General features: G+C 33.4%; 1 protein-coding gene across 3 annotated transcripts in view; it reads left to right on the top strand.

Moving 5' to 3' along the window:
- Positions 1 to 24893, top strand: part of OSBPL9 (oxysterol binding protein like 9) — a 56073-nt gene that overhangs the window by 22572 nt on the left and 8608 nt on the right. Inside the window, exons 4-16 of one of the 3 annotated variants that reach the window (XM_081946737.1) lie at positions 613 to 689; positions 4409 to 4504; positions 5855 to 5902; positions 8580 to 8609; positions 9372 to 9422; positions 14430 to 14468; positions 20675 to 20768; positions 21485 to 21589; positions 22636 to 22795; positions 23404 to 23516; positions 23703 to 23821; positions 24149 to 24234; positions 24466 to 24640. In XM_081946737.1, the coding sequence (XP_081802863.1) occupies positions 613 to 689; positions 4409 to 4504; positions 5855 to 5902; positions 8580 to 8609; positions 9372 to 9422; positions 14430 to 14468; positions 20675 to 20768; positions 21485 to 21589; positions 22636 to 22795; positions 23404 to 23516; positions 23703 to 23821; positions 24149 to 24234; positions 24466 to 24640 (1193 nt within the window). Of the gene's footprint in view, positions 1 to 612; positions 690 to 2628; positions 2714 to 4408; positions 4505 to 5854; positions 5903 to 8579; positions 8610 to 9371; positions 9423 to 14429; positions 14469 to 20674; positions 20769 to 21484; positions 21590 to 22635; positions 22796 to 23403; positions 23517 to 23702; positions 23822 to 24148; positions 24235 to 24465; positions 24641 to 24893 lie in introns of those variants that run through there. The other 2 variants (XM_081946739.1, XM_081946738.1) reach the window with 2 other exon arrangements.

Raw genomic sequence — 24893 nt, 5'->3', positions numbered from 1 at the left:
GTAGCCTGTATGGCCTACCTGGTAAGATTAACAATATCTTTCAGTAGGGTAGCTGAGTTGGAATATAAACCAAGTTCTATATAGCAGACCTTACATTTTTGTTTATTTTGCTGTTATCGTGATTTTAGGAATTAATATTTGTAGAGGATTATTGTAATTATATTAACTATTTGGTTAATCAGAATGTAAAGAAACTTTGCTCTATGATTTAGAAGGTTACTATTTATAAGGTTCATGATATTGTTCCTGACATTTTAAAAACAAACCTATTAAATCAGAAGAACATTTTATTTTGTGTTTCTTTTATGTTATTGTTTCCGTGCCCATAATATTTCTGAAATTCAAAGATTCATGTTCAAACAGAATGGGGCTGGTTCCTACCTATTAGCCTTATTGTAAGATATGTAACATCTGTTCCCAGAATTAGAAAACATTCAATAAAGAAATAAATAATTTATGATAGACTGACATGTCTAAAGCCTTCTTGCTTTATTTATTAATCAAATATCATTTAGTAATAAAATTTATATAGCAGCCCATAAACAGCTACTCTGAGTGGTGTTTATTTACTGTCAAATTAAGGCCACAAGTATATTTTTAATATTCTTTCAGCTCGAGATGCTGATGAAAGAGAGAAATGGATTCATGCTTTAGAGGAAACCATCCTTCGTCATACTCTTCAGCTCCAGGTGAGTTCATTTGCACTCTGCTTTAAAATTATAAAATTGTTAAGAGTATTTGCTCTAATGAATTCATAAAAAATGATGAATAAATTCCAGAGTATATTCAGATGAATATAGCTTTCTGTTACAAATACAGTATATACAGTATTAAATATAAAATCAAAGCATTTAAATGTGTTTCAAACAGCAAGCATTTCAGCTGAATTAATAAGTTTTGAAATAGACTGTATTGCCAATATACAGATAGAAACTGTTCCATTAAGATCTGAAAAATTAGAAACATTGATTGAACATATTTTCAAATACATCTTATTTAGTATCTTTTCAGCATCAGGCTTGTGGTTATAATTTGTATTTTTGTTGGTTTTATATAGTCATCCATAGCTGGATGTCAGGTTTGGAAACACCTCATGCAAATTCTCTATACTAAAATAGAGAACAGCTATATAAATCCATTGACTAAATAATAGTAATGCTATTGGAAATTTTTTTGGGGGTGTGTGTGGTTAGGTGTTTAAAAATTCAAAACAAAACTAAAAAGCCAGTGCAACTATCTTTATTGTTTGGATACTTGCAAATGGAACTAAATGAAACTTAAATTCTACAAAATATTTTAAGGAAAAAGCAAGAGTATGTCTGTTCTTAGTAAAAATAAGACTATAATTATAATTACAGTATGTCTTACACAACTAGGTTTCTTCCTCATATAAACAACTGCAGGCAAAGGTTTTTGCCAACATTCAGCCTTAGTTGTTAAATTGTGTTTATATCAGCCCAGCAAAAACAAAACAAAAAAAGCAAAAAATAAAATCCAGCACTGGAATACATTAAAACATGACTAAGATTAAGAACTTTCTGCTAAACTTTATAATTTGAATCAATATATTTCAATTCTTTATTGTAGTCTTTATAGTCTTTATTGTCATTGTACAAAATAAATACAACGAAACTGATTACTCTTTAAATACTCTTTCATATTAAAAAGTGAAGAGTTCTTTTTGAGATGTTTGTTTTAAATGGTAACATTTTCACTTTGGGTTAGTGTACTGACTAAAAGAAGTGTTCCACTGTGGAGTATTTAAATGGCATTTACAATAATTTGCAAATAATAAATCTTCGTAAAAGCAATCCTAGATTTAGATGGACAATTGCAGCCTGTTACACAGTTTTACTTGAAAGTCTTGCCAATTTAGACTATTCCATTTCTTCCTATCTTTTGCCAACCGTATTGTCTCTCAGTCGCAGAGATCCTATTAATTAATTTTCACCACTGCAGGGTCCTTTTTGACCCTCGGGCAATTTTGTTGGCTCTAAGATTGCAGCTAAGAGTCCAAGAATAGGCCGGGGGGGGGGGGGACACTCCGTGGCGGAATAAGGCAGGCTCTGTTGATTCCTGTCAAATATATGACATTAGAACATTGTAAAAAGATTTAAATCTGCTTCGTAGGGATTTTATATCGCTAAACTGAAACTCGCAAAAAAAAGGGCGGGGAGGGGGGGGGTGAATCGAACTCGGCGAACCATCACTGCGAGCCAAAAATGAAAAAAGCAACGTAACGCTGTAGCCAATTGCAAGCATGTTGACGTATTGAAATAACTAAAATGGGGATGAATGGATTTGTGGCATCGTCAGCGCTGCGCGAGAAGTTCTAGGCAGATAAATGGGTTATGAATGGCAGAGCCGGCAGTGCCTTTCGCGCGGTAATTTTTCTTAGTTATTCCCTGCCAGCGGAGCCCCCTACGTCCAGCGATCGCAATAGCTCCAAAGGAAAGCGGAGGAATGCTTCGGTGCGTTTTCTCTGTTCGTGTTCCCCTCCGATTTCTCCACGGGAAGGAGGATGGGTCAGGCTAAAGGACACCTGACCCATAGCCAATCGGGTCCCACTTGGCTTTAAGACTGTAACTGTGTGAACGGCGGGGTTTCCGACGCGGCCACTCTACCGGGAGAGGCGGGGCGGGGAAAGGAGAGGAGGGAGATCTTGTAGGACCCTTGTCGAGAGGCGTGACCGGCCGCGAAAAGAATGGCTAGTGTGAGTAGGAAACAGATATTGGGTAGCATCGTGATGGACAGGAAAGGAATGGAAACCCTCTAGTTGCTGGCCTTCTCGAGCAACCCCCCCCCCCTTCCCGACGCACTTTGCCCTGATCTCCAGCTTGTTGATTTGGTAGCACAGTTTTGTGCATGTCCCACTTTTGCGTTTTGCGTCAGAGTTGATGCGATCTTGTAAAAATAGGCGAGTAGGCAGCCGACCCGGCGGATCATTTCCATGCAGTTCCGCGTTTTAACTAGTTCCTCTCGGTGTGAATCGTCGCTAAAATTGGATGTTGGAAATGAGGGCATCGTATGTTGGAGGTTCTGAGTCAGTTTGGCTTTCAGACTCTGGATGACTAATTGATTAGTCCCTTGATTATTGCCTCTGCTATTTAAATGGGCCTTTTGTTTTAACATTTGAGCCATTAATACTGAAAGCTAGAGAGTTGATGTCAGGAGAATTTGACTTCCTTATCTATACGGTTGCTGTATAGTTGACAGCAACATACTGATTGCTTTCAAACTGCAAATCAACCAGCAAAGAAGGCTTTCCTTAATGAACACATGGTAACACCAGCCTACTAAGGATGAATTCAGCTATCTGAATTATTTACATAGCCAAACCTATACAGAATGTGGAATTGCAAGAATAGTTTTTCTGTAAGCAGTGAGCATGTCTGAAATGTCAAATTGTGATCTCAAACAGTAAAAGCCACAATTGTGCAAGAATGTAATGATAATGTATGTCTTGGGGAATTGGAAACATGCTTCCAGGAAACAAAAAAAGCATCCATAATGGCGTGTAATTTTTTATAGAGACTGCAAGTATTTACTACATAGACGTACCTTTGTTTTTATACAGAAATTTTGATACTATTCAAATCAAAGGATTCCTTTTCATAGAAGAAAAACCTTCTATTTACGTATGGATAGTGCACAACCTTTAACAATTCCATTCACTCTTAATATTTAACTGGTCCAGCTGGTTGGTGATCTTAATTGAAGATTTGGTCAGCTTACAAAACTACTGCGTGACCTTCAAAAGCCCTAGGAAGCAGGCAACTTCTGAAAAATCTTGCTAAAAACACCTACAAGGCTTAATCTAGGCAATCACCAGGAGCCAACACAGATTTGAAGGCGCATACAAAAAAACCAATATTAAAATTGTGTGGTAAACCTTTTAAACATAAATTCTAGAATGATCTGAGTACTAGGTGAGTTTGAAACCCCTTCCTAATTAGTAACAAAAGAGGCCTGCAGACATCCAGTTGAGACTCTGCAGGATTATAAAAATCGTAGAGTTATTTAAAATATCTAAACTTATAGTTTATTGCTAATAGTTGTTCCCTTTTTAAAAGCGTTGGTCATACTTCTTCAGAACATGAGGATTTTTGAATCCCATTAATTTTTAGATGGCAAAAGCAGTAAAATAATAAACTATATTACTTGATGTTGAAACTTCCTTCCTAGACAGCCCAAAATGTCTAACTTTGCATCAGCTTTGAGCAGAATTTTTAAAACAGAGTAGTTTTTAAATGAGATAATATCTTCTAATATTCATTTTTTAAAATTATGAATTCAAAATAACTTTATAGCTAGTATTGTGTTGGAAAATTTAAAAAAATGTTTTCCTGCATGTTGGTAAACAAAAACAAATTATTATGCTTAATTTTTATTTTTTTATTATTTATAGGGTGTGGAGTCTGGATTTGTTCCAAGTGTCCAAGATTTTGATAAAAAACTTACAGAAGCTGATGCTTACTTACAAATTTTGATAGATCAATTGAAGGTATGTTAACTCTGTAATGACTGCATTATAGATGTAAATAATTTTCCAGCAATTATATACTGGACTGTAATTCTCTTGCAGATAATGCCAGAAATGGGAACACCATACATTTTTAGTTTGAATTTTGAATGTATTTTCTTGACAAGCAAATAATCTTTCTAACCTCTGTTTCAAAATACAAAGATAGTAGTTGACAGTTCCTGCTTCAAGAGATTAGAACTAAGGAGCTTAGGTGCAAATTAGAATCTGCAGACTTTCATAATGTAGTCAAGTTCTAAGAACAGCAATAAAAGCTTTGCTTAAGTAAGGATATGCAAAGCTTAATTTTATAATGCTTAATCAAAACTAAAAATCAGACAAAAATCTAAAATAATTCTCTACTTAAAGATTTCAATTTCAGTGAATCTGGATATTTAAGTGCAAGTAAAAAAAACATGTTTATGTAAACAAATTTTGTCTATATATTTTTTTTGTATTACATTGTGTGCATCACAGTTAATTTGTGATGCCACAGATTTTTTTTAAAGAATTTTTATCCTGCCTAATACTCCTTCCTCCTCCTGTTTTCCCCACAACAACAATAACAACGACAACAACTCTGTGAGGTGAGTTGGGCTGACAGTGATTGGTTGTAAGTCATCCAGCCAGCTTTCATGCCTAGCATAGGACTAGAACGCACGGTCTCCTGGTTTCTAGCTGGATGCCTTAACCCCTCACCAAAATGGCTCTAGATTTCAACTCTAAGTAGAATTGACTTAGTTTGTTATCAAGTGGCTCAAATATTTGATCTTGGAAATGAAGAAAATATTTGATAATAAAAATAGAAGCGGTAGTATATTTTATTTCTAAAGCAATGATTTTGAAATGTTTTCAGCTTAACTTGAATATATTATTGTGCATCAATTGTAGGCAGTTAAAAAAATGTAAAGATAATGGTCACAGTCAAAGCCCTACTCCTTTATCATGGATGTGACATAGTTGTGCATACAAAAAGGGCAGAACTGTGGCCCCCATCTTGATGTTTTTAGCGATCCTGTGGATCCTCCTGTTTGTAATACTATGCTGATTATTCACATATGGTTGTACTGTTGTGATCAGAGAATATTCCTATTCCCCACCCCACCTCCTATGATTACTTTTTACACTTTGCAATGAAAGCAAAAAAGTTTATGAACTAATGGGAAGCAACAGTTTGTTAAAGCCATAGGTAATATGAATATTATTTTGGCAAGACATCTGTCTTAAAAATATACTTACTCTACAGAAACTAATATACTTTTAAAAGTGATTTACTATCCTGTTGGAATTATTAATATTTTTAACCATATTTTTAACAATTTTCTTTTTTAGCTTTTTGATGAAAAACTTCAGAACTGCAGAGATGATGATCAGAGAAAAGCAAGTATATTTTTTGTACAGATGACCTTAGAGTATATATTTCTTTCTAAGATACAACTTTACTGGTCTTTTTATAGGTAGTGAATACTATATATGTTTGTTTATATCTATATATCTGTATCTATATCTATAGTAGGTGCAGAGAAAATAGAGACAGAATAATAAGAAAGGATATATTTAATTCAAATAAAATAATCACTTCTATGGATTTACATCTGATCTTCAAAGCTCACCGTGACATACAGAGTGGTCTTTCCTCTAGTTTTCTACAACAGTTCCTTAGCAAGGTCATTAAAGAAAGTAATATGTATTTCTGTGCACCCCAGAAGGAGCCATCACTATATGGATAGAGAACTCTACTTTTCTTACCCAGAAACGTAGCATTTGCAGCAGGAGAGTTCAATGGGGTTGGAAGCATCACATCTGGGGTGCTAACAGAGACCTTGCAACAGGAATGAAAGCTGTCTTTTGCTTTTGCTTTTCCCAGCTTAGAAATTTGTTTTTTTTTTCTTCTGGGCTGGAAAACAGTCGTGTAGAATATTCTCTTTTCCTGCTGCAGGTAATCTATGCAGAACTCGGTTGATTCCTCTGAACCTTTCTCTCTGCCTTTTCTCTGCCACCACTGCCTTGGGCTTGTCTGCTTGCTTTTCCATTCTTTTCAGGAGTCTAAAGCTCCAAAGTATTTTATGCACATTGCTGTATGCAGATTCTTGTGCATTCACCTGCACAACTAAATTATGAACATAACCAGCAATTCTCTGCTGCCCAAATGTAGTAGGATGTCTTACATAAGGAGATATTGACTCGCTGGAAAACTTGCATCCATATGATTGACATTCCTTTTACTGAAGCAAAACAAAACTGAATGAGAGGTAGTTTGCAGGAACCAAATGGAGGCCTGCAGCTAGTCAGCCTTACTCAGGATCTTCCTTCAAGCAAAAAAATACTATTTGTATTAGAGATTTTAGTATGTTTTCTTTTGGAAAACACAATTTTCTTGCTGGACCACTTTTCCCCCCTCAATGAGAAACTGTGAGGATATGTCTCTTACAAAAGGTTAAATTCCATTTTAGAGCTGCTATTATGTGAAACTTGCTAAAATAAGGATCTTTTTTATTTAGAACAGTCATATGCTGATTATAAAATACATGTAAGGCAGTTTTTCTCAACCTGATTCCCTTTAGATGCATTTGAGTGTACTTCAGAATTATTATCCAATATGGACAGAGAGCAGTTGGCTGATAATTATGTGAATTGTGGATCAAATGATTGCCAGAGTGCAGACAGAAAGACTGTCTTATATAGATTGAGAAAAACTCTCTTTAACTATTAAATAGGTGCTTCTTCTCATTACATAATTTTGCCAGAGAAATGTGACTTTATAATTACTTAAAATCTAATCTGTTGCAGTGACTGTCCGATGTTAGAAAATATGATAGTTGATATCTTCTCTGTATAGCAATTAGTATTTAAAAAACACCATTAATTCTGATTCATAGCATGAATTTTGTTGTTTTTTTCTTCTTTTGAACAAATCCATTGATCCAATACAAGAAACAAAATCTCCATCTACCATACTTTTCGCAGTATAAGACGCACTCCCCCCTCCAAAGAGCATGGAAATGTTGGTGCGTCTTATACACCAAATACAGCCATTTTGGCCTCCCGAAGCCCTGCCCCGCATCCCATTTTTGGGAAAAATGGCCCGTTTTTGCCTTTCCCCAGTCCCCAGGAGCACTTTGCAGGCTTCAGCAGGGCTGGGGGGAAGGCAAAAATGCCCCCCTTTTTGCGAAAAACAGGCCTTTTTTGCCCATTTTTCACAAAAATAGGGGTGTTTTTGCCTTCCCCAAGCCCTGCTGAAGCCTGCAGAGTGCTCCTGGGGGCTGGGGAGGACAAAAACTTTTTTTCTTACTTACCTCTTCGAAATTTTGGTGCGTCTTATATACCCGTGCATCTTATAATTTAAAAAATATGGTATTTCTAGTAGAAATACGTTTTGAATAAAATGTTCTTGAGGTATCATTTAAGCATTTTCTATAATAAATTTTCAAAATGACTTACTGATATAGCTGTAGAAAAAATAAGTAGAGGCAAAAATATGGACATCTATTGAGCCTGAATCTTGATTCAATATTATAACTTGGAAATGCAAAATAATTATTTTAAGATTTTCAAATATGCTAAACAAAACTTTTCAGCAAAATTGCTTATAACTAAAAAACTCTTAATGTGACTAAAACTAGCTATTTTTAAGAGTCATTTTGTTTGTTTATAGGTGGAATTGGCTGTATAAATTAAAATAACTTGCAAGCATAAGCACAGAATAAGTTGGTAGAGGAAAGCTATTTGTACAACAAGATTTTCTGAATGTGGTAGCAAGTTGTAGCATTTGTATTCTAGCTGCTGGTTAATCAAAGAAAAATAATATTAGGGTCATTGTATAGTGATGAAAGATGTCTGCTCCTCTTGGTAATGCAATATTTTGTCTGGAATATGCTTGAGATCCCAGACACTTGTTAAAACTTGCCTGTCTGAGTTTGCACTGTTTAGTTTTGTAGATAATATTTATGTTTAGTTAGAAATAAACAACCAATAGTATTAATGAATTTAAAGATCACCATTTGTATCTTTAAATATTTTTTTTAATATTTTAAATATTTTTGGTATGTGTTTGCAGAAGATTGAAAACCTCAGAGAAACAACCAGTGTAAGTTTTTGTTTTAAATCACTATACACTTGAAGTCATATTTCATCTGATTCTCTTAGAATGCATTGTAATAATTGAAGGAAGATAATCTAAAATATTTTAAAGTCTTGTTCATATTTATGTACATATTCATCTTTAACAATGTGTTTACTAGTAGACTCTTTTAAATGAAATGGTATGACTATTCTCCTTCCATAAGTGACTTGTATCATAGTGCTTCTTATGATACATTAATGGAGAAATATAAAATAAATTATTTATTAGCAGGAATAATTATCATATTGTAGATTAATTTTATTCATTTCTTACTATCTTCTAAAGTAAGCAAATGTCATTGTAGGTTTAAAATATATACAGTATATCTATAACTCAAGGACTATTTTTATTAGGTAGTTATCAAAATAATGTATTTTAAAGTGAAATCACATATAAATAACCATAACAATACTATTAATGAGTTGTTCATCAAAAACTCTTTTATATACTTAAAATACTTAATGTGATTATTTGATTATTTGCAAGTGCAAGCAATATTTTTCCCAGAAGTACAGTGCTGGTTGCATGCTGAGAGAACAAAGCAGGAGAGGAATGCTGAAGTATATTGGTTGTTCATAATTGTTAAGTTTGTTAGATATTATAACAATAGCTTTGAAAAATAAATGCTAAAAATAAATGGCAAAGACCTTTTTGAAAGTGCTTTGGATTGCTTTAATTATTTAAATTTTTTTAGAGAAACTTAAATATTTATTTTTCCTTCCTTAGAGCATGGTCGAATCAATAAAACACTGTATTGTGTTGCTGCAGATTGCTAAAGTAAGTATTTCTATCAGTATCAAATAGAAAATAGTGTTTTGTGTATTGTTCGTTATTTTGTAGTAATGTGCAAATTAAGAACTTGAAGGGGTGTGTGTGTGTATGCATGCACCACTTAGGTTCCATCATCTTGCTTTCTTAGTATGAATTATTTAATAAATATAAATCCCTTGGTTTTCTAACCAGCATTTCATGATTTGAGCTCTTGAGAACATTGATAGTACATAATGCTATGACAAGAGTTGCCACACTTAGATGGTATACTGTTGATGGTGAACATACTTAACATTATATTTTGACAAATTGCTATTGATTTTGGAGCATGAAACTGCATGGAAGAGAAAGAGTATTACAAGACACCATCTGTATATAGGTTTCCACCCACACAAGTTTGACTTCTGCCTACCTCCTTAAATGTCCAGAGGCAACAAACTCTGGTTATTATTGCAGAAAACTCCAAGCTGAAATAGGAAGAAGCAAATGTTAATCATTTTTTTCCTGAACTGGGTTACAAATAAATTGTATGAATTTGAAAGAGTGATCTTAAAATTTGTTGTATTTGATGGCCCATCTTGACTATTGGTTTCTCAGTGTATTGATAATAGATTTGAAATATTTCACCATTTCTTTTTTCTTCTTGGAACCTAGAACTGATAAAATGGGATTTGGGGGTGTGTGCGGGAAAGTGGTTAAAGTCCTCACTCCCTACATTATTTTGCATGTACAAGTGAAATAAAATTTAAATATTTTTCTATCCTTAATGAGCTTAATAATTAGTTCTGGCATAGAAGTTACTGCAATGTCAAATATGAAAAATCTTTGTTTAGTTTTGTGGGGCAACTTAAAAATATCTAATATAAACTGCTGTTGGTAGTTGTTGCCGATGTATGCATTTATGTATACAGTACATGTATCTATTTTGGATCAAAGTCCAAAAGAATAACCATATACAATATAATCCAGTAATATGTAATACAATTTAAAAAATGATTTGAGAGTGAAATTTTTGACAAACCTTCAAGCAACAAACAGCTGATACCATGGATTGGAGTTGAGTGCAAGCCTTCTACCCTCAGCTTCAAAAGAACAGAATTTTCAAAGAAATGGCTAGATAGCAGTGCATATGGACCAAAATACATTTGAATAATACTTCTAAGAAAATTGTTTTAGGTACAATTCTGGCATCAGAAATACGAGGAAGAAGAGATACTTGCTCTGGTCTGTTGGTAGGATAAAGTATATTCTGGTAAGGGAAGGGCATTGTCTGCAAAGCTAAAATAAGACGAATAACGTTCTTGAAATGATAAAATACTGCAAAAGAAAAGAAAGAATTGTAAAGTATTACTGATATTTTAAAATTTGGGAAATATTCTTTATGAGAATGATTAAAATATGACAGAGTAATGGTAATTATGCTTAGCATTTTAAATTATATTGGAAAATAAGGATAAGCAGGAGAAACGTATTAATTCAAAGTAGGAAAATATGAATTTTTCTATATGTATATATTTGAAGACTTATTTTGTTTCATATGTACAATACTGATAAAACACATGAAACTCAGGATATTTGTTTTATTGAAATATGAAGTTATATATAGTGAAGTAACAAACAATAACTAAATTATTCTATTTATTTTAATAAGAATGTTTGCAATGAAGTATTGTAATTAATATTATTTTAAAATTAGGTTTATTAATATTTTTTAAAAAATTCTTAGGAAAGAACTTTGAATAAAGCTTGTCATATACTCATAAATCATAAACTCTTAAAATCCTTTATGACACAAATATAAAAATGATCTATTGTACAGTTGTACTGTGATAAAGTTCATTTGCAATTTGTAATTGTAATGTAGCTTAAAACATCATGAACTATGTAGGCTGTTAGTTTTTTCCCCCCAATATAGAAAATTTATATTTTAGCCAAACCTGGCACTTTTTGTATGATAACTAAACTTGACAGTTTTCAAAGTCACAAAAAATTCTAACACAGAGTTTATTTTCAGATTCTGAACTGTATTCTTCCTTTGTGACTGTGATATTTTCTGATAATGTGATGAGTAGGAACCCTTCAAGAAAGGCAATTAATAAAGCAGCAGCATTACAATGAAAATTGGGGTTGAAAAGGAAACTAATTGGCAAACTGTGCTGTTTGAGCCTATGACTTTGTCTTTAATTAGGGCCTTTAAATGGGAGGTCTGTAGCAAAATGGCATTATTTATATGACTGCAACTATATTCTCTCATCACCTACTGGGATTAAGAAATAAAGTGAAAATTGCTCCTCAATTTCTGGGATTATGAAATCTCGTTATGCTCTTATACTCCCTTCCAACTTTAGGTGTAATAACATATGCCTTTACATAAATACCAGAGAAATGACACAGGATGTTCCATATATCGATATATTGCATTTTGAAAAGGAATGAATATAATCAGGAACTCTAGTATTACAGGTTTTTATTATGTAATAAATTAAAGATTATGTCTGAAACAATTCTATTGGGACTATGTGCAGTCAAAATGATATATACAGGCTACTTTCCCTTAAATTCTCAGTGTAGAGAGTTGCAGATGTTATATTCTGTGAAGCTCCATATGCAGAATTTTACATGACGGGGTTTATATTGACCACCAGAACATAGTGCTTCCTGGTAGCCCCTGTAAGTGAAAACATCACATTAAAGCTATTAATTATGTTTATCAGTTATGAGCAGTTTCCAACATTCTATTTTTGTAATTGCATATGTTGGAACTATTAAATGAAATACTGCCATCAGTTATATTATTTAGAGCAGGGATGGCAATCTGTAATTATACCCAAACATCCCCAAACTGTATACTGAAATTTGTACAAAATTATCAACACTGATTGAAGTCAGCTTCAACTTCCTTACTATTTTTATTGTTTGACATGAGGAAGGAGCAATTTGCCTCGCAGAAACCTTTTTTTTTTGCCATTTTCACCCTAAACCCATCATTGAAGAAAAAGATCTGCCCCCCCCCCAAAAAAATCAACCCTGCCCCATTTAGCAATATATGGTATAATCAAAGTGCCAGCTGTGACCCTCCAAAACATTAGAAGGCTGACATGCTGCCTCCTAGTATTAAATATTTCCATTTGTGCTTTAAAAGTTATTTCTGAAGATTCTATTGATTTCTCTCAATGAAGAATTCTTAAAACACATGGAAATATATTTTTATGCTGTAATTTTAGGTCACAACAGTATTTTAACTTGGCTCTTCATGAAGTGCTGACGGTCTTGAGTTGCCATTCGTATTCTTGTTTGGTATTTCTTTATCGTAAACTGGGAAACAAATGTAGAAGTGATCCAGAAGAGATCTAATTAAATCACCTATTGCCATTTGGTGAGCAAGAGAGATCATATACTATAGTATGATTTTATGGGGTAATGCAAAGCAAGCCATATTGGGGGCAACAAAACCCATCAAAATTCATTTTAAGGCAACATCTTCATCTTCTGAAACGATTTACTAAGTTCTGAGAGCTTCTAATAAAGAGAATTCAATGCCCTAATCACTGCATGGGGATTAGGTAGAATTTCAGAAATTCATTCTCTCTGGCAAATTTGGCAAATTTAGATAATTTTAGTTCACAACAGGGAAATTGACTGCCTATCGTAAAGTACTGATTAACTTGGAACTATGGATTAATTATAATTTGCTACATATTTGTAACTACAGTGATTCCTCATATCCTTCAAATGTGGATGTATTCCACTTACTCAGAAGAAAACATTGACCACAAGTGTAAAAGAGCATTGCAGTCTCACCAATTTCCCTTTTGTTAATGTTTCTGACAAGCCACAACTATTTTTTAATAGCCAAAGTCTCCTGTCACCCATTTATGAAAACGTCCATATGCACTCAACATTCAAACTATGTCATCATCCAAAAGCTAACTTACATTTTGCTCCACATATTCTGCATTTTCATATTCTGATACACTGGTCTACAGGTAATTTAACAGAAGAGAATGTAGTATATTAGGGTTGAACTGTGAAGCCGTTGATATTAACCTAAGTTAATTTAAAACATTGGCGAAGAGTGATCCTTTGCTCTTGAACTTGATTAAGATTGAACTAGTGTTATTCCAGCTATAGTTACTATTTGCAGGGAGGGGGGACTTGTGGCAAAATGCATCTTGTATATAGTGGTGCTACTAAACCAGTGAACATCATTATATAGTCATTGATAAGAAACTCGGAGAAAACTGTTTGCTTTCTTTTAAATATCTTATGATGGGACAAAGCTCCAGTCATAATTACTCTTTATTCTTTCTTTCTCCTGGTTTTCTCTTTTTCACATGATGGGAGAAGACAGAAATGAGGGGGTTATTTTTCAGATAAAACTTTAGTTAATCCCATAACCCAAATGAATTGAATCTAGTTAGTACTTGTGTGGAGATCATGAGGAAAATCTTAGGGTTGTAGATTAGTTTTGAGGCAATAAAAATCATCCATGGAGAGGCAATATCAAATGGCTTTAATGAAATCATCAGAAATCAAGTTCAGCTCAAAGGAGTTTTCATTTAAAAGGAAAGACTAGAAGGCATGAATGGATAAAGAATAGTAGAGGCATTTTACTCAGAACTCCTTCAAATGCCATTATTTTTTCTTATATTGTGGAGATTTCAGGAATATTGTTTCTGAATTCAAAAAAACACGATATAAGAACCTTTTGTAGGAGTTCTAAGTATTTATATGAATTTATATCTTCATTACTTTTAGTAATTCATGTAATACAGATGCAACTTATTGTGGCTTTTAAATGGCAGATACATTTGTTAGAAAGAATTTTTTATCTACTTCTAAAATAACTGAATTTTTTATAATGAACTATATAATGAACAAAATTTCTAATGAGGAAGTTTCCCTTTCAAAAAGTATAATGGTAATTTCTTAAAAACACGAATCTTATAAAAACAGCATTAATTACATTGATGACAAATTATTATGTTAATATTTGTAACATTTTTCCTTAAGGATCAGACTAATGAGGAGAAGCACGCAGATGGACTTATAGTAAGTTTAAATGTAAACTATTACTTTCTTTTATCTCTGCAGAGCATTAAAGCTACAGTCATGTGAACACAGAGACTTAAACCTCACTTTTCTTCCTTCCTTTCTCTATTTTTCTGTCTCTCCCTGAAATAAGTGTTTCATTCTCAGTATCTTGTCAGTGTTCTGAAACCTCTAAATTCCACTGTTTCTTCTCATGTTAAGATTCTCTGTTTCCTATTAATAAGGCAAAATTAAAATTACCAGTATGAATGGGAAGAAATTGGGAAGAAAATTTAATTTTCTGGTGTGCCAGAAATTGTGATTGTTGTTAGAATGGAAGCCTCTTGCTTAAAAATATAATTTGTATAACATGTATAGTATATGTTCTATGTCTAAAATGAAGCTCCATCAGGAACTTTTGATAGCTGAGAATCTTTTGCTAGGAATAAACCTGTATCATGCTAGGAAAATCCTCATCTTCTTGAACCCATGTCTGGAACAATACATCCCAATGCCAGGCAGGTTAGATCAACTGTTTCTGGACAGATGAAAAGTTTATTATCCAAATTTTCAACATCTATATTTAGCTATACATTTATTGTGATTGACAACTGTAAAGAGTCTACTGAAGTTTACAGTTCTTTATGTTGAATAAAGTAAAAACATAAGGGGTGTTTTCCTTTGAAATTAGTTTTACTATTTCTCAGGGTGTGCTTTGGGAATATTTTCCTAAGGCTATAACATAAATTAATTTTTGGAGATTATTCTTTTGTATGAATTAGCCTCTTGGTTCCAGTTTATTTCTCTGTTTCTCACCTTAACCTTCTTTAGACAAAGTTTGAAATTTAACCCATACCTCTGATAGCTAAAAAAATGTGTTTGGGTAAAGAGCCAGAATTTCCCTCTGACATATTTTTCTATCTAAATCTTCCAATTCCCTCTTTTCTACTTGTCAATGGATTAAAAAATACAATTTGACAGTGGAATTGGAAAATTGATAATTGGTTGAAGTTGATAGAAGTGATTTAAAAGGGTGAAGCACCTGCCAAAATTCTGTCCTATGACACAAAGCAGCAATTTTCTGATTCATGCAAGCATAGTGTCTGTAGATTTATTCAACATTAGCAACACAAACCATGGGGATGTTACTTCCTGACCGATGCAGAAAGCTACCTGGTTGGAAACCTTGACATTTACCAGACATTATTAGCCTGACTCATACTGCATGTAAGAACAGATATTAGTGTCTGGGTCTTCCTCAGTGAACTTCTGTCCACCATCATCCTGTAGGTTTACTGCTCCTTGCACACAGAAATGGATAAAGAATACTGTTTACCTATAATTAAAGTGGTCATCTGCCATCTTTGGTAATATATTTCCTTTTCTTCTGATAATAATTGTGATTACTAATTTCCTGAATTGGGGTTGCATGGCCATGGGGATGCTGTGATGGACAGAATTTTGCAGGCTGGTTTTAAGTTCCCCTCATTCAGCTCTGTTGAATGATCATAATCTGAACATTACCTATGTGCTAACCTGTTTACATTCATATTTCTGAGGGGTTTATTTAATTTATACTTTATGCAGAATAGCAGAATGTTGTATTTTGGAGCATATATTAAAATGATTTATAAAGTTGAAGCCTGTAGTATCTTGTATTTTTCTTTTTATAATCCTACCTCAATGCTGTTTAAATGTTTATGGTAATAGAGCTTCATAAGAAATCTACATATATGAAGGATGCTTCATTTTTTAAACAGAATCTTAAGTTTTATCATGGATATTTAAACAGAAATTCAAAATAGCAGGCACATCATTTAGCAGTTAATAGCAGCTATAAAACTCTTTCTTTTCCTCTGACATAATACAATACAATACAATACAATACAATACAATACAATAGTAGAGTTGGAAGGGACCTTGGAGGTCTTCTAGTCCAACCCCCTGCCTAGGCAGGAAACCCTACCGTTTCAGACAAATAGCTATCCAACATCTTCTTAAAGACTTCCAGTGTTGGGGCATTCACAACTTCTGGAGGCAAGCTGTTCCACTGATTAATTGTTCTAACTGTCAGGAAATTTCTCCTCAGTTCTAAGTTGCTTCTCTCCTTGATTAGTTTCCACCCATTGCTTCTTGTTCTACCCTCAGGTGCCTTGGAGAATAGTTTGACTCCCTCTTCTTTGTGGCAACCCCTGAGATATTGGAACAATGCTATCATGTCTCCCACATAAAGGGAATGAAATGTTTACTTGTTACTGTGTTTAGATATGGCAAACTAGTTTGACCACATATCAACATCATAAATAGTGTCTTTACTCATAATAATAGTCATGATTTAGTATTAAACTTAAGAGGTATATATTGGATAAATATGCTGATTTGGATAAATATGCTGATGTACCAATTTAGAGAAAATTGCAATGCATTATTAGAAAATAGTAAGGGTTTCATTTTCTTTAGTACAATAGATTGGTAGCTTTAAAGCTTTAAATATAAAAAATGATATTTTTAAAGTATTTAGGATCCAAGTGTCAAAATCAAGACTGTGAATTGATCCAGGAAGCAACCAGTGGAACCTGTAAGACATTATTTCAGTGGGCAATGTTGAATCAATTCAGTCTTCAAGGTGGTCTTGAAGAATAGAGCAGTGTTAAACATAGTAATTAATTTTGGTTGAAACCAAAATATTGAACCCAGAATGCATAAGACTACATTAAGTATGTTTCTGGAGTACTTTACTTCTTAACCTCCTTCAAACGGGATCATCACTTCCATTCTAAGAGTACAGATAATCCTTGATTTATGATCACAATCGAGCCCAGAATTTCCATTGCTAAGTGAGACAGTTGTTAAGCGAGTTTTGGCACATTTTATGATCCTTCTTTCCACAGTTAAGTGGATCACTTCAGTTGTTAAATTAGTAACACGGTTGTAAAGTTAATCTGGCTTCCCCTCATGTATCACCTTTTGCGATCTTCTAAATTGACTTTGTTACAAGATCGCAAAAGGTGACACATGACCCCAGAACACTGCAATCGTCCTAAGTAGAAACCAGTTGCCAAGCATCCAAATTTGAATTTGTGACCATGAGGATGCTGCAATGGTTGTAAGTGTGAAAAATGGTCATAAGTCACTGTTTTCGGTGCTGTTGTAAACTTCGAACAGCCACTAAATGAATGATTGTAAGTCAAGAATCACCTGTACTCAACTTGTGTTGGTTAATTTTCCAATATGCATGATGTAGTATTAATTTAAACATGAGTTTTAATATTTCCCCCCCCAAAAAGTAGCATGTAGAAATTGCATGTTTGGATCAGTTCAACAATATAAACACAATATACTTTCAGAAACTAGTAGTTCATGGTTGGCATAATTCTTCTGTAATGTGTGCTAATTATCATATAGATCTTTTGCTGTACAAATGTAAACATAATACATAAAGTGGGTAAGATGAATGAAATTTGGGTGCTTGAAATTTTTTTTTTGATATGACTTAAGCTAATTAAAATTTACTTTAAAAATACAATACAATTTTTACTGAATTCTAGATTTTTTTCTGCTTGGCATGAAAAAATTAACTGTTACAGCTTTAGTTTTATAACTGGCATTACAATGATTTATTGGAAAAAGTTACAGAATGGATTGGAAAATTCCCAGAACAGTTTTCCAGTTCTTGGTGCTTACTACTGATCTTCCACAAACAAACAATTTTCACTTCTCTTGTGATGTTAAGGAGACTACAATTTTACTTCCACGATAGAGAAATTGTAGGAAAATATTAGTCTTAAAATAAGCAAACAACATTAATTTTATAGAGAAGGCGCTTCCTTTAATTCACATAATTTAACTGCAATTAGTACTTGCTAGTACGAGTGGTACCCCTATTTTTGTGATGTAGTTTAATTTTAGATACTGAGATAACTGACTGCTTGCTGGTTAATATTAGATACTTAGGTACTATGCTTTATAATTTAAGGTATTTGATTTTGTATTAATCTAAGAACGGAGGAAGTGAACAACGAAAATACTATAAGAGCATCCTGGAAATAATAAAATAATTGTGCAAGATTCTACTATATATCTAGTTCATAAGTGTCATTGAAATATTTCAGATTAGATTCAGATACAAGTTTTTTTTAATGAAGAAAGCAAATTGTTCACTGAAAATAATGGACCATCACTGATTTCTTCTTTTCCAGTTTGTAATTGTTACCTGACTGTGTCATGTTTGTGGGAACTAAAGCTGTTCCATTTTAAATGGAAGATACAGTTACTATAATTGTTCCCATTATATGTCATTTTTTTAAAGTAATTGGGGCCTGAAATTTCTTTAGCTTATTTATTTTAAGAATTGTATTCAATTTACCAAGTTGACTATAATTGACTATTCACTCTGAAAAATTCATTTTTATTATGGATGTCTAGCATCCTTGCTAATAATTTGGGCAACAAAAATACATTCTGCTTTTGCTACTCTTGAACAACTGTACTTTCCCTTCATCTCTTCATGAGTTCTCCTTTAATTTTTATTGTTGATGCTGACTGCTGGAAACCCATGCTCTATTTCCCCTTTTCTGTATGAACTGAGTTGTTATTGTTCTGGTTTATTCTTTTGCTTTGAAACTCAGACTTCTTCCATTCTAAGCAAATGCTACTGGATTCGGTTATTTTCCTAAATGTTTAAATTGTTATTCTTCTGTTTGCTCTAAATATAATATACTACTTTCCTGATAGTGTGTTCTGCAAATTGCAAATATAGATTATGTTGTTTTCTGAAACACTAGAGGTAATTTATGTTGCTTTTCAACTTGGGAGCAGCACATTCAGAATTGTGCTAATGAAGGAGAACTGATTCCTGCATGAGTAAAGGAAAGTAAACTGCATAATGATGATATGGCAGCTGTGTGCTATTTCACATAATGCTGATGTGGGGAATCTGCACCTTTCAATGCTCTGAAGTACAGGTAGTCCTGGACTTATGACCATAATTGAGCCCAAAATTTCTGTTGCTATGCAAGACATTTGTGAAGTGAATTTTGCTCGACTTTATTGCTATAGTTGTTAAATGAATGACTGCAGTTCTTAACTTAATAATACAATTGTTAAGGGAATCTGGCTTCCTCATTGACTTTGCTTGTCAGAAGGTCTCAAAAGGTGATCACATGACCTTGAGACACTGCAACCATCATAAATATGAGTCAGTTGCCCAGTGTCTGAATTTTGAACATGTGACCATAGGGATCCTGCAACTGTCATAAGAGTGAAAAACGGTCATAAGTCACTTGTTTCAGTCATGTTGTAACTTTGAACAGTCACAAAACAAACTATTGTAGGTCAAGGACTTCTTGTACAACTTTTGGCAGTCCAGCCAATATGGCCCAATTGTGATAAATGCTGGGAATTTTACTTCATAATTGCTGGAGAGTAATAAGTTCTCTTTCCCCAATATTAGCAGTGTGATACAATTTCTACACAAAATAACCTAGGTCTCATAGTTTTCTTTCCCTTTGAGTCTAGTCACCCAATTGAATGTTAGATATATGATTGAGGACACATGGAATATCCTGTCCACTAGTGTAGGAAATAACCAATTTCATATAGTAGTTACTTAACTAGGTGGAAACTTTGCTGAGTTTTTTTTCTTTAGAACATCAGAACTTGACATATGTTCATTACCTGATTTTAATAAAAAGGTTTCGTTCATGCATCAAGATTTGGCCACGAGAAAGCTTTAAAGAATTATTTTGTCTGATCATTTCAATTAAAATTTTTTTTAAAAAAGAGTGGTGAAGTGTTACCGTATGTTTCACCACAGATTTAAGATCAAGCACCTTTTCCCCCCGTTTCATCTACATGAGCTTTCATAATCGAACTGAAATACTCAGTCCGATGGTATATGTTCATAGTTCTTCAAGATGCTTGACAAATTCAGCATCTTGACTAATAATACTGTTGGGATGCATAAACAAAATAATAAAACTATATCTCTAAATGACTTGTAATTTTTTTAGTGTTGCCATCACATCAGCAAATTAAACTTTAAAGCAGGAATCCTGGCTTTATGATACTAAAGCAACTAAATTAAGTTTAATGGACTGTAATTGTTATTTTTATAGACTACTGATGTGATAAAACCATTTAATTTTGTTTCTCAGGACTGACTTCCTGCACAAATCATATTTTATTGTGGTTCTCAAAACAAGTTGACCTTGTTTTTTATATCACAGAGCACTATTAATCCTGTTGATGCAATATATCCACCTAGTCTCTTGGAATCTTCAGTGAATAGCACAATGCCTACGCAAACTGTCTTACCTCCAGGTATAGTATTTTTTTAAAAAAAATACTGTCTTGTACATAAGGTAATACCTATTAAATGCTTTAAAAATATTTTCATTTCTTTCCATTTACTATTTTTCACGGAATTCAGAAAGGAAATTTTGATTTGTGACATATAGAACTGCTAATCCATTGTAAATTAAAATTGGAATGTCCAACCATTGTTCACATTTTCAAGTGGTCCATAAAAGTTCTATCCATATAGAGGAGGCATTATAATAAGAGTGAACAATATTTTTCCAATTTCCCCAGTTGCTCCTGCCATTTTGAAGGAAATGCGTTGTAGTAAGGCTTTAGTTCTTTGACTGGGGTATTGTTTACCTGATTGTTGGTTCCCAATCGGGAAACTACTGAATAGACCAACAGTAAATAGCCCAACCAAAGAACCTGGAACACCTCCACCAACACTGAGGGCAGGCCACTAGATTATAAACTGAGAGCAAAACTCATTCTTTACTATCACTGATGATGTTACCTAGCTTGAGTAATGAAACATCTTCAAGAAAACAACCAAGCTCAGAGAGCACCAAAGACCCATCTTTTCAACCCTGAGCTACAAATGTTCTCCTTTATTGGCTAAAATGCAGAGTCATTTTGAGAAAAATAAAAAGAATGGAGGCGAACTAAAAGGACTAAATAAGTCTCAAGGAGAGTGAATAGAAGTAAAAATAAAAAAGTAATTTGTTTAACGTTTTCAGAACCAGCTCAACTTTGCAAATCAGAACAGCGACCATCATCCCTGCCTGTTGGACCTGTGGTAGCATTACTTGGAAATCATCAGACTCCAACACCAAATAGTACAGGTATACCCCAACAATCTTCTGTTGCCTTGTTAAATATGGAACTTTATCTTCAAAGGAGTTTTGTTTATGAAGAGTACAAGAATAGCTTTGCTAATGAAGCATGTTTTTACCAATTCCTTTAGATACAGTTATCCATAGCAAAGAAAGACGGTCCTGCCTTGTTTAAAATAACCTCAGTTCTCTTTGGAGGTGGTATTCCATACTTACAATGCTACTGCTCGAAATGAAAGTTGTTTGATTGTGACAGGATAGAAATTAAATACATAGCTATCTATCTAATAACTACCCCATCATCTAATTTAGTGTAAGGGTTTAAAAGAAGAACATTAAGTATCCTTTTATGATGTGGACAATTATAATGGAAATGTATAAAATTTGCATCTGAGTTATGTATAATTTAAATAATAGCAATACTTTGAATTTGTCTCAGTAATGACTGGATACAATTCTGAACTACATGCAACATAATATGATTCTATCAGTGATTCCAAATTGTTACAAATGAGAGCAACTTAATTTTTAAAGTGAACTGCATACTTGGAGCATAATAAAAATTGCTTAGCAAGGCAAATGTTTAGAATTCTTATCTGCTATCCCTTTCAACATTTTAGAATATTCCTTTCCAGCCCATCTTATTTTGTGTTCTTTTATATTGTTTATGGGATCTAGAAGCATTCGTAGGAATAAATATGTTAGCTTTCTATCCATTATTTTTAGATAAGTGGGTCTTTAAAGGAGAGATATTAGTTACCGTACCTCTGCATTGTTTGTCTTGGTTTACTTGTTTAAATGTTTGCATCAACTGTGTACAAACACTTTGATTTGTACTCTTACGTTCTCAAAATATATTCTTAATAGGTGAATAATTACATATGCTTATCTATTAAGCAGTCTTTGCAGCTCCCTGATTTTTATTTATTTTCCTTATTCTATTTCGATGATCAGACTTAAATTCAGTACATTAGCTTAACTTGAGTCACAGTAAAAATTAATGTACTAAATATCAGAAACACTTGGGAATTTATTTGCATGCATAATCTTTACAGGAAGTGGACAGTCGGCACCCAGCAGCAGTTTAACTTCTCCAAGCCACGTCAATCTTTCTCCAAATACAGTTCCAGACTTTTCTTATTCTAGCAGTGAAGATGAATTTTATGATGCTGATGAATTCTATCAGACTAGTTCATCCCCAAAGAGATGTTTGGAGTAAGTGATAAAAAAGTATGCAGACAATTATTTCCTCCTAAGAATTTGCAAAATGACACATACTGTATATCAGCCCCTGAATCTTTTCCATAATGCATTGTGGATAGCTAACTTTTGTACAATCTCTATATGTACACAAACAATTTTGACTCTGAAATTGTCCCTTGCTTATGCATCATTCATACAGTGAAGTAATATTATTGTAGCAATTAACTCCTGGGAAGCATTTGATCAGTCTCTCTGTTTGCATTTTCAAGATTGGCTTTTTATCCATGAGCTGTTGTATCTTAGTGTATTCCCAGTTCTAAACAATCTAGTATGACTACAGATGTAGTGGGATAGTCTTTTATTAGAAGGTTTCTTAATTTTTTGGATACAAATTGTGTGATTGTTCGAACTTGCTACACAAATATACACTTTTTTTCTTTCGTCTCTGTTCTGTTCCCTAAGTGGTATATTTACTCTACATATTTAAATTGGCATATATTTAATCTTTTTCCCAGGTGTATACATACAGTAGTATGAAAGTTCTTTCAAATTTGATTATATTTCAAATTATCTCAAATACATTCTATATTCAGCTATAAGAATTTGGTATTTTTCCATAGCCCCTCAGGATCTGGAACAATTCTAACACGTAGCAACACTGGGAGTAGCATGAAACGCCCAGATACAGCAGAGTCCCTCAACTCTTCCGTGTCTAATGGGACAAATGATGCTGGTAAGAATTTTTCTTAAAATTCACAAATTATTTAGGTCCTTAATAACTTCAGTACCAGTACTCCAATAACAACTCCAGCATGCTGATATACTGTAGAATTTTTAAATAATTTAAATACATTTTATTTTATTCTTGTATTTTTAAAAGGTGGCCAGGAAATTATAGGGATGCATTTATTTTTTCCAGATCTTTTTGATCCTCTTGATGACCGAGATGATGATGTTGAAGGGGAGTCAGTGGAAGAACACAAAAGTGTTATCATGCACCTATTATCGCAAGTTAGGTTAGGAATGGACCTAACAAAGGTGAGACTCTTTGAATTCTTGGAAATTATTACTCAGATAAAGATTAAAATATGAGGCACATTAACATTTATATGAAATAAAAGTTTGTATTCAACACCTAGGTACAACTGACAATTATGAAATCAAGTTATAATCGGTTTTTCTATATTTTAAATTGTGTTTTATTGGTTTGAGATCATAAATGAAGTATTTTATTTGGTTTGAGCAAATGCTAATTAAACGCAGGATGTCTGTAAGGCAGTCATACTGCCTTGAAATTTAACATCACTTTCATTGAAATTAATCTGATTTTGAAATTTGAACTTGCTAAGTTTTCTCTTTCCTCAGGTGGTTCTTCCAACTTTTATTCTGGAAAGAAGGTCACTATTAGAAATGTATGCAGACTTCTTTGCGCATCCGGATTTATTTGTGAGGTATTCAATTTTTGATCATATACTGGTTTTCTCCCTTATTACCACATGTGTGTTTGATAATACTTTGTGCTGCCTACAAACTTAGTCACATCTGGTTCATTGGTTACACACACACACACCATTTGCCTTTCTGGTAATCATAGAAACATTTTTTCCATTTGGAATTAAAAATCTTGAGGTAATATTTATATTTAATTTCATAGTAAGATAATTCTTTTCTGTTTTCTTCAGCATTAGTGACTACAAAGATCCAAAAGATCGTATGATTCAAGTGGTAAAATGGTACCTCTCAGCTTTCCATGCAGGAAGGAAAGGATCTGTTGCAAAAAAACCTTACAATCCCATCTTGGGAGAAACCTTCCGATGCCATTGGTTACTGCCAAGTGCTGAACAAGAAGAAAACACGGTTAGTAAAATAGCTATATTTCTGCATGACACTTTCAGCCAAAAGCCATGGAAAGTAGAAGTCTTTGTATCATATTTGAACAATATAGCTGCCAGAAAACAAATCGCAAAAGGTGACTCATAGCCATGGTGGGAGGAACCACTTGGCAATGAAATGATACATTGTTATAGAATGCATCCTGTGAATTGTATTTTGTAAACACAGTTCCTACATTTGGTGTTTTTTTAAATCTTTTTTTCCTCTATTGAGAATC

Source organism: Natrix helvetica (genome assembly GCF_964273705.1).
Source record: "Natrix helvetica genome assembly, chromosome: 3".
Lineage (NCBI taxonomy): Eukaryota > Metazoa > Chordata > Lepidosauria > Squamata > Natricidae > Natrix > Natrix helvetica.
The sequence above is the reverse complement of the archived record's forward strand: the minus strand, read 5'-3'. Positions and strand labels throughout refer to the sequence as shown.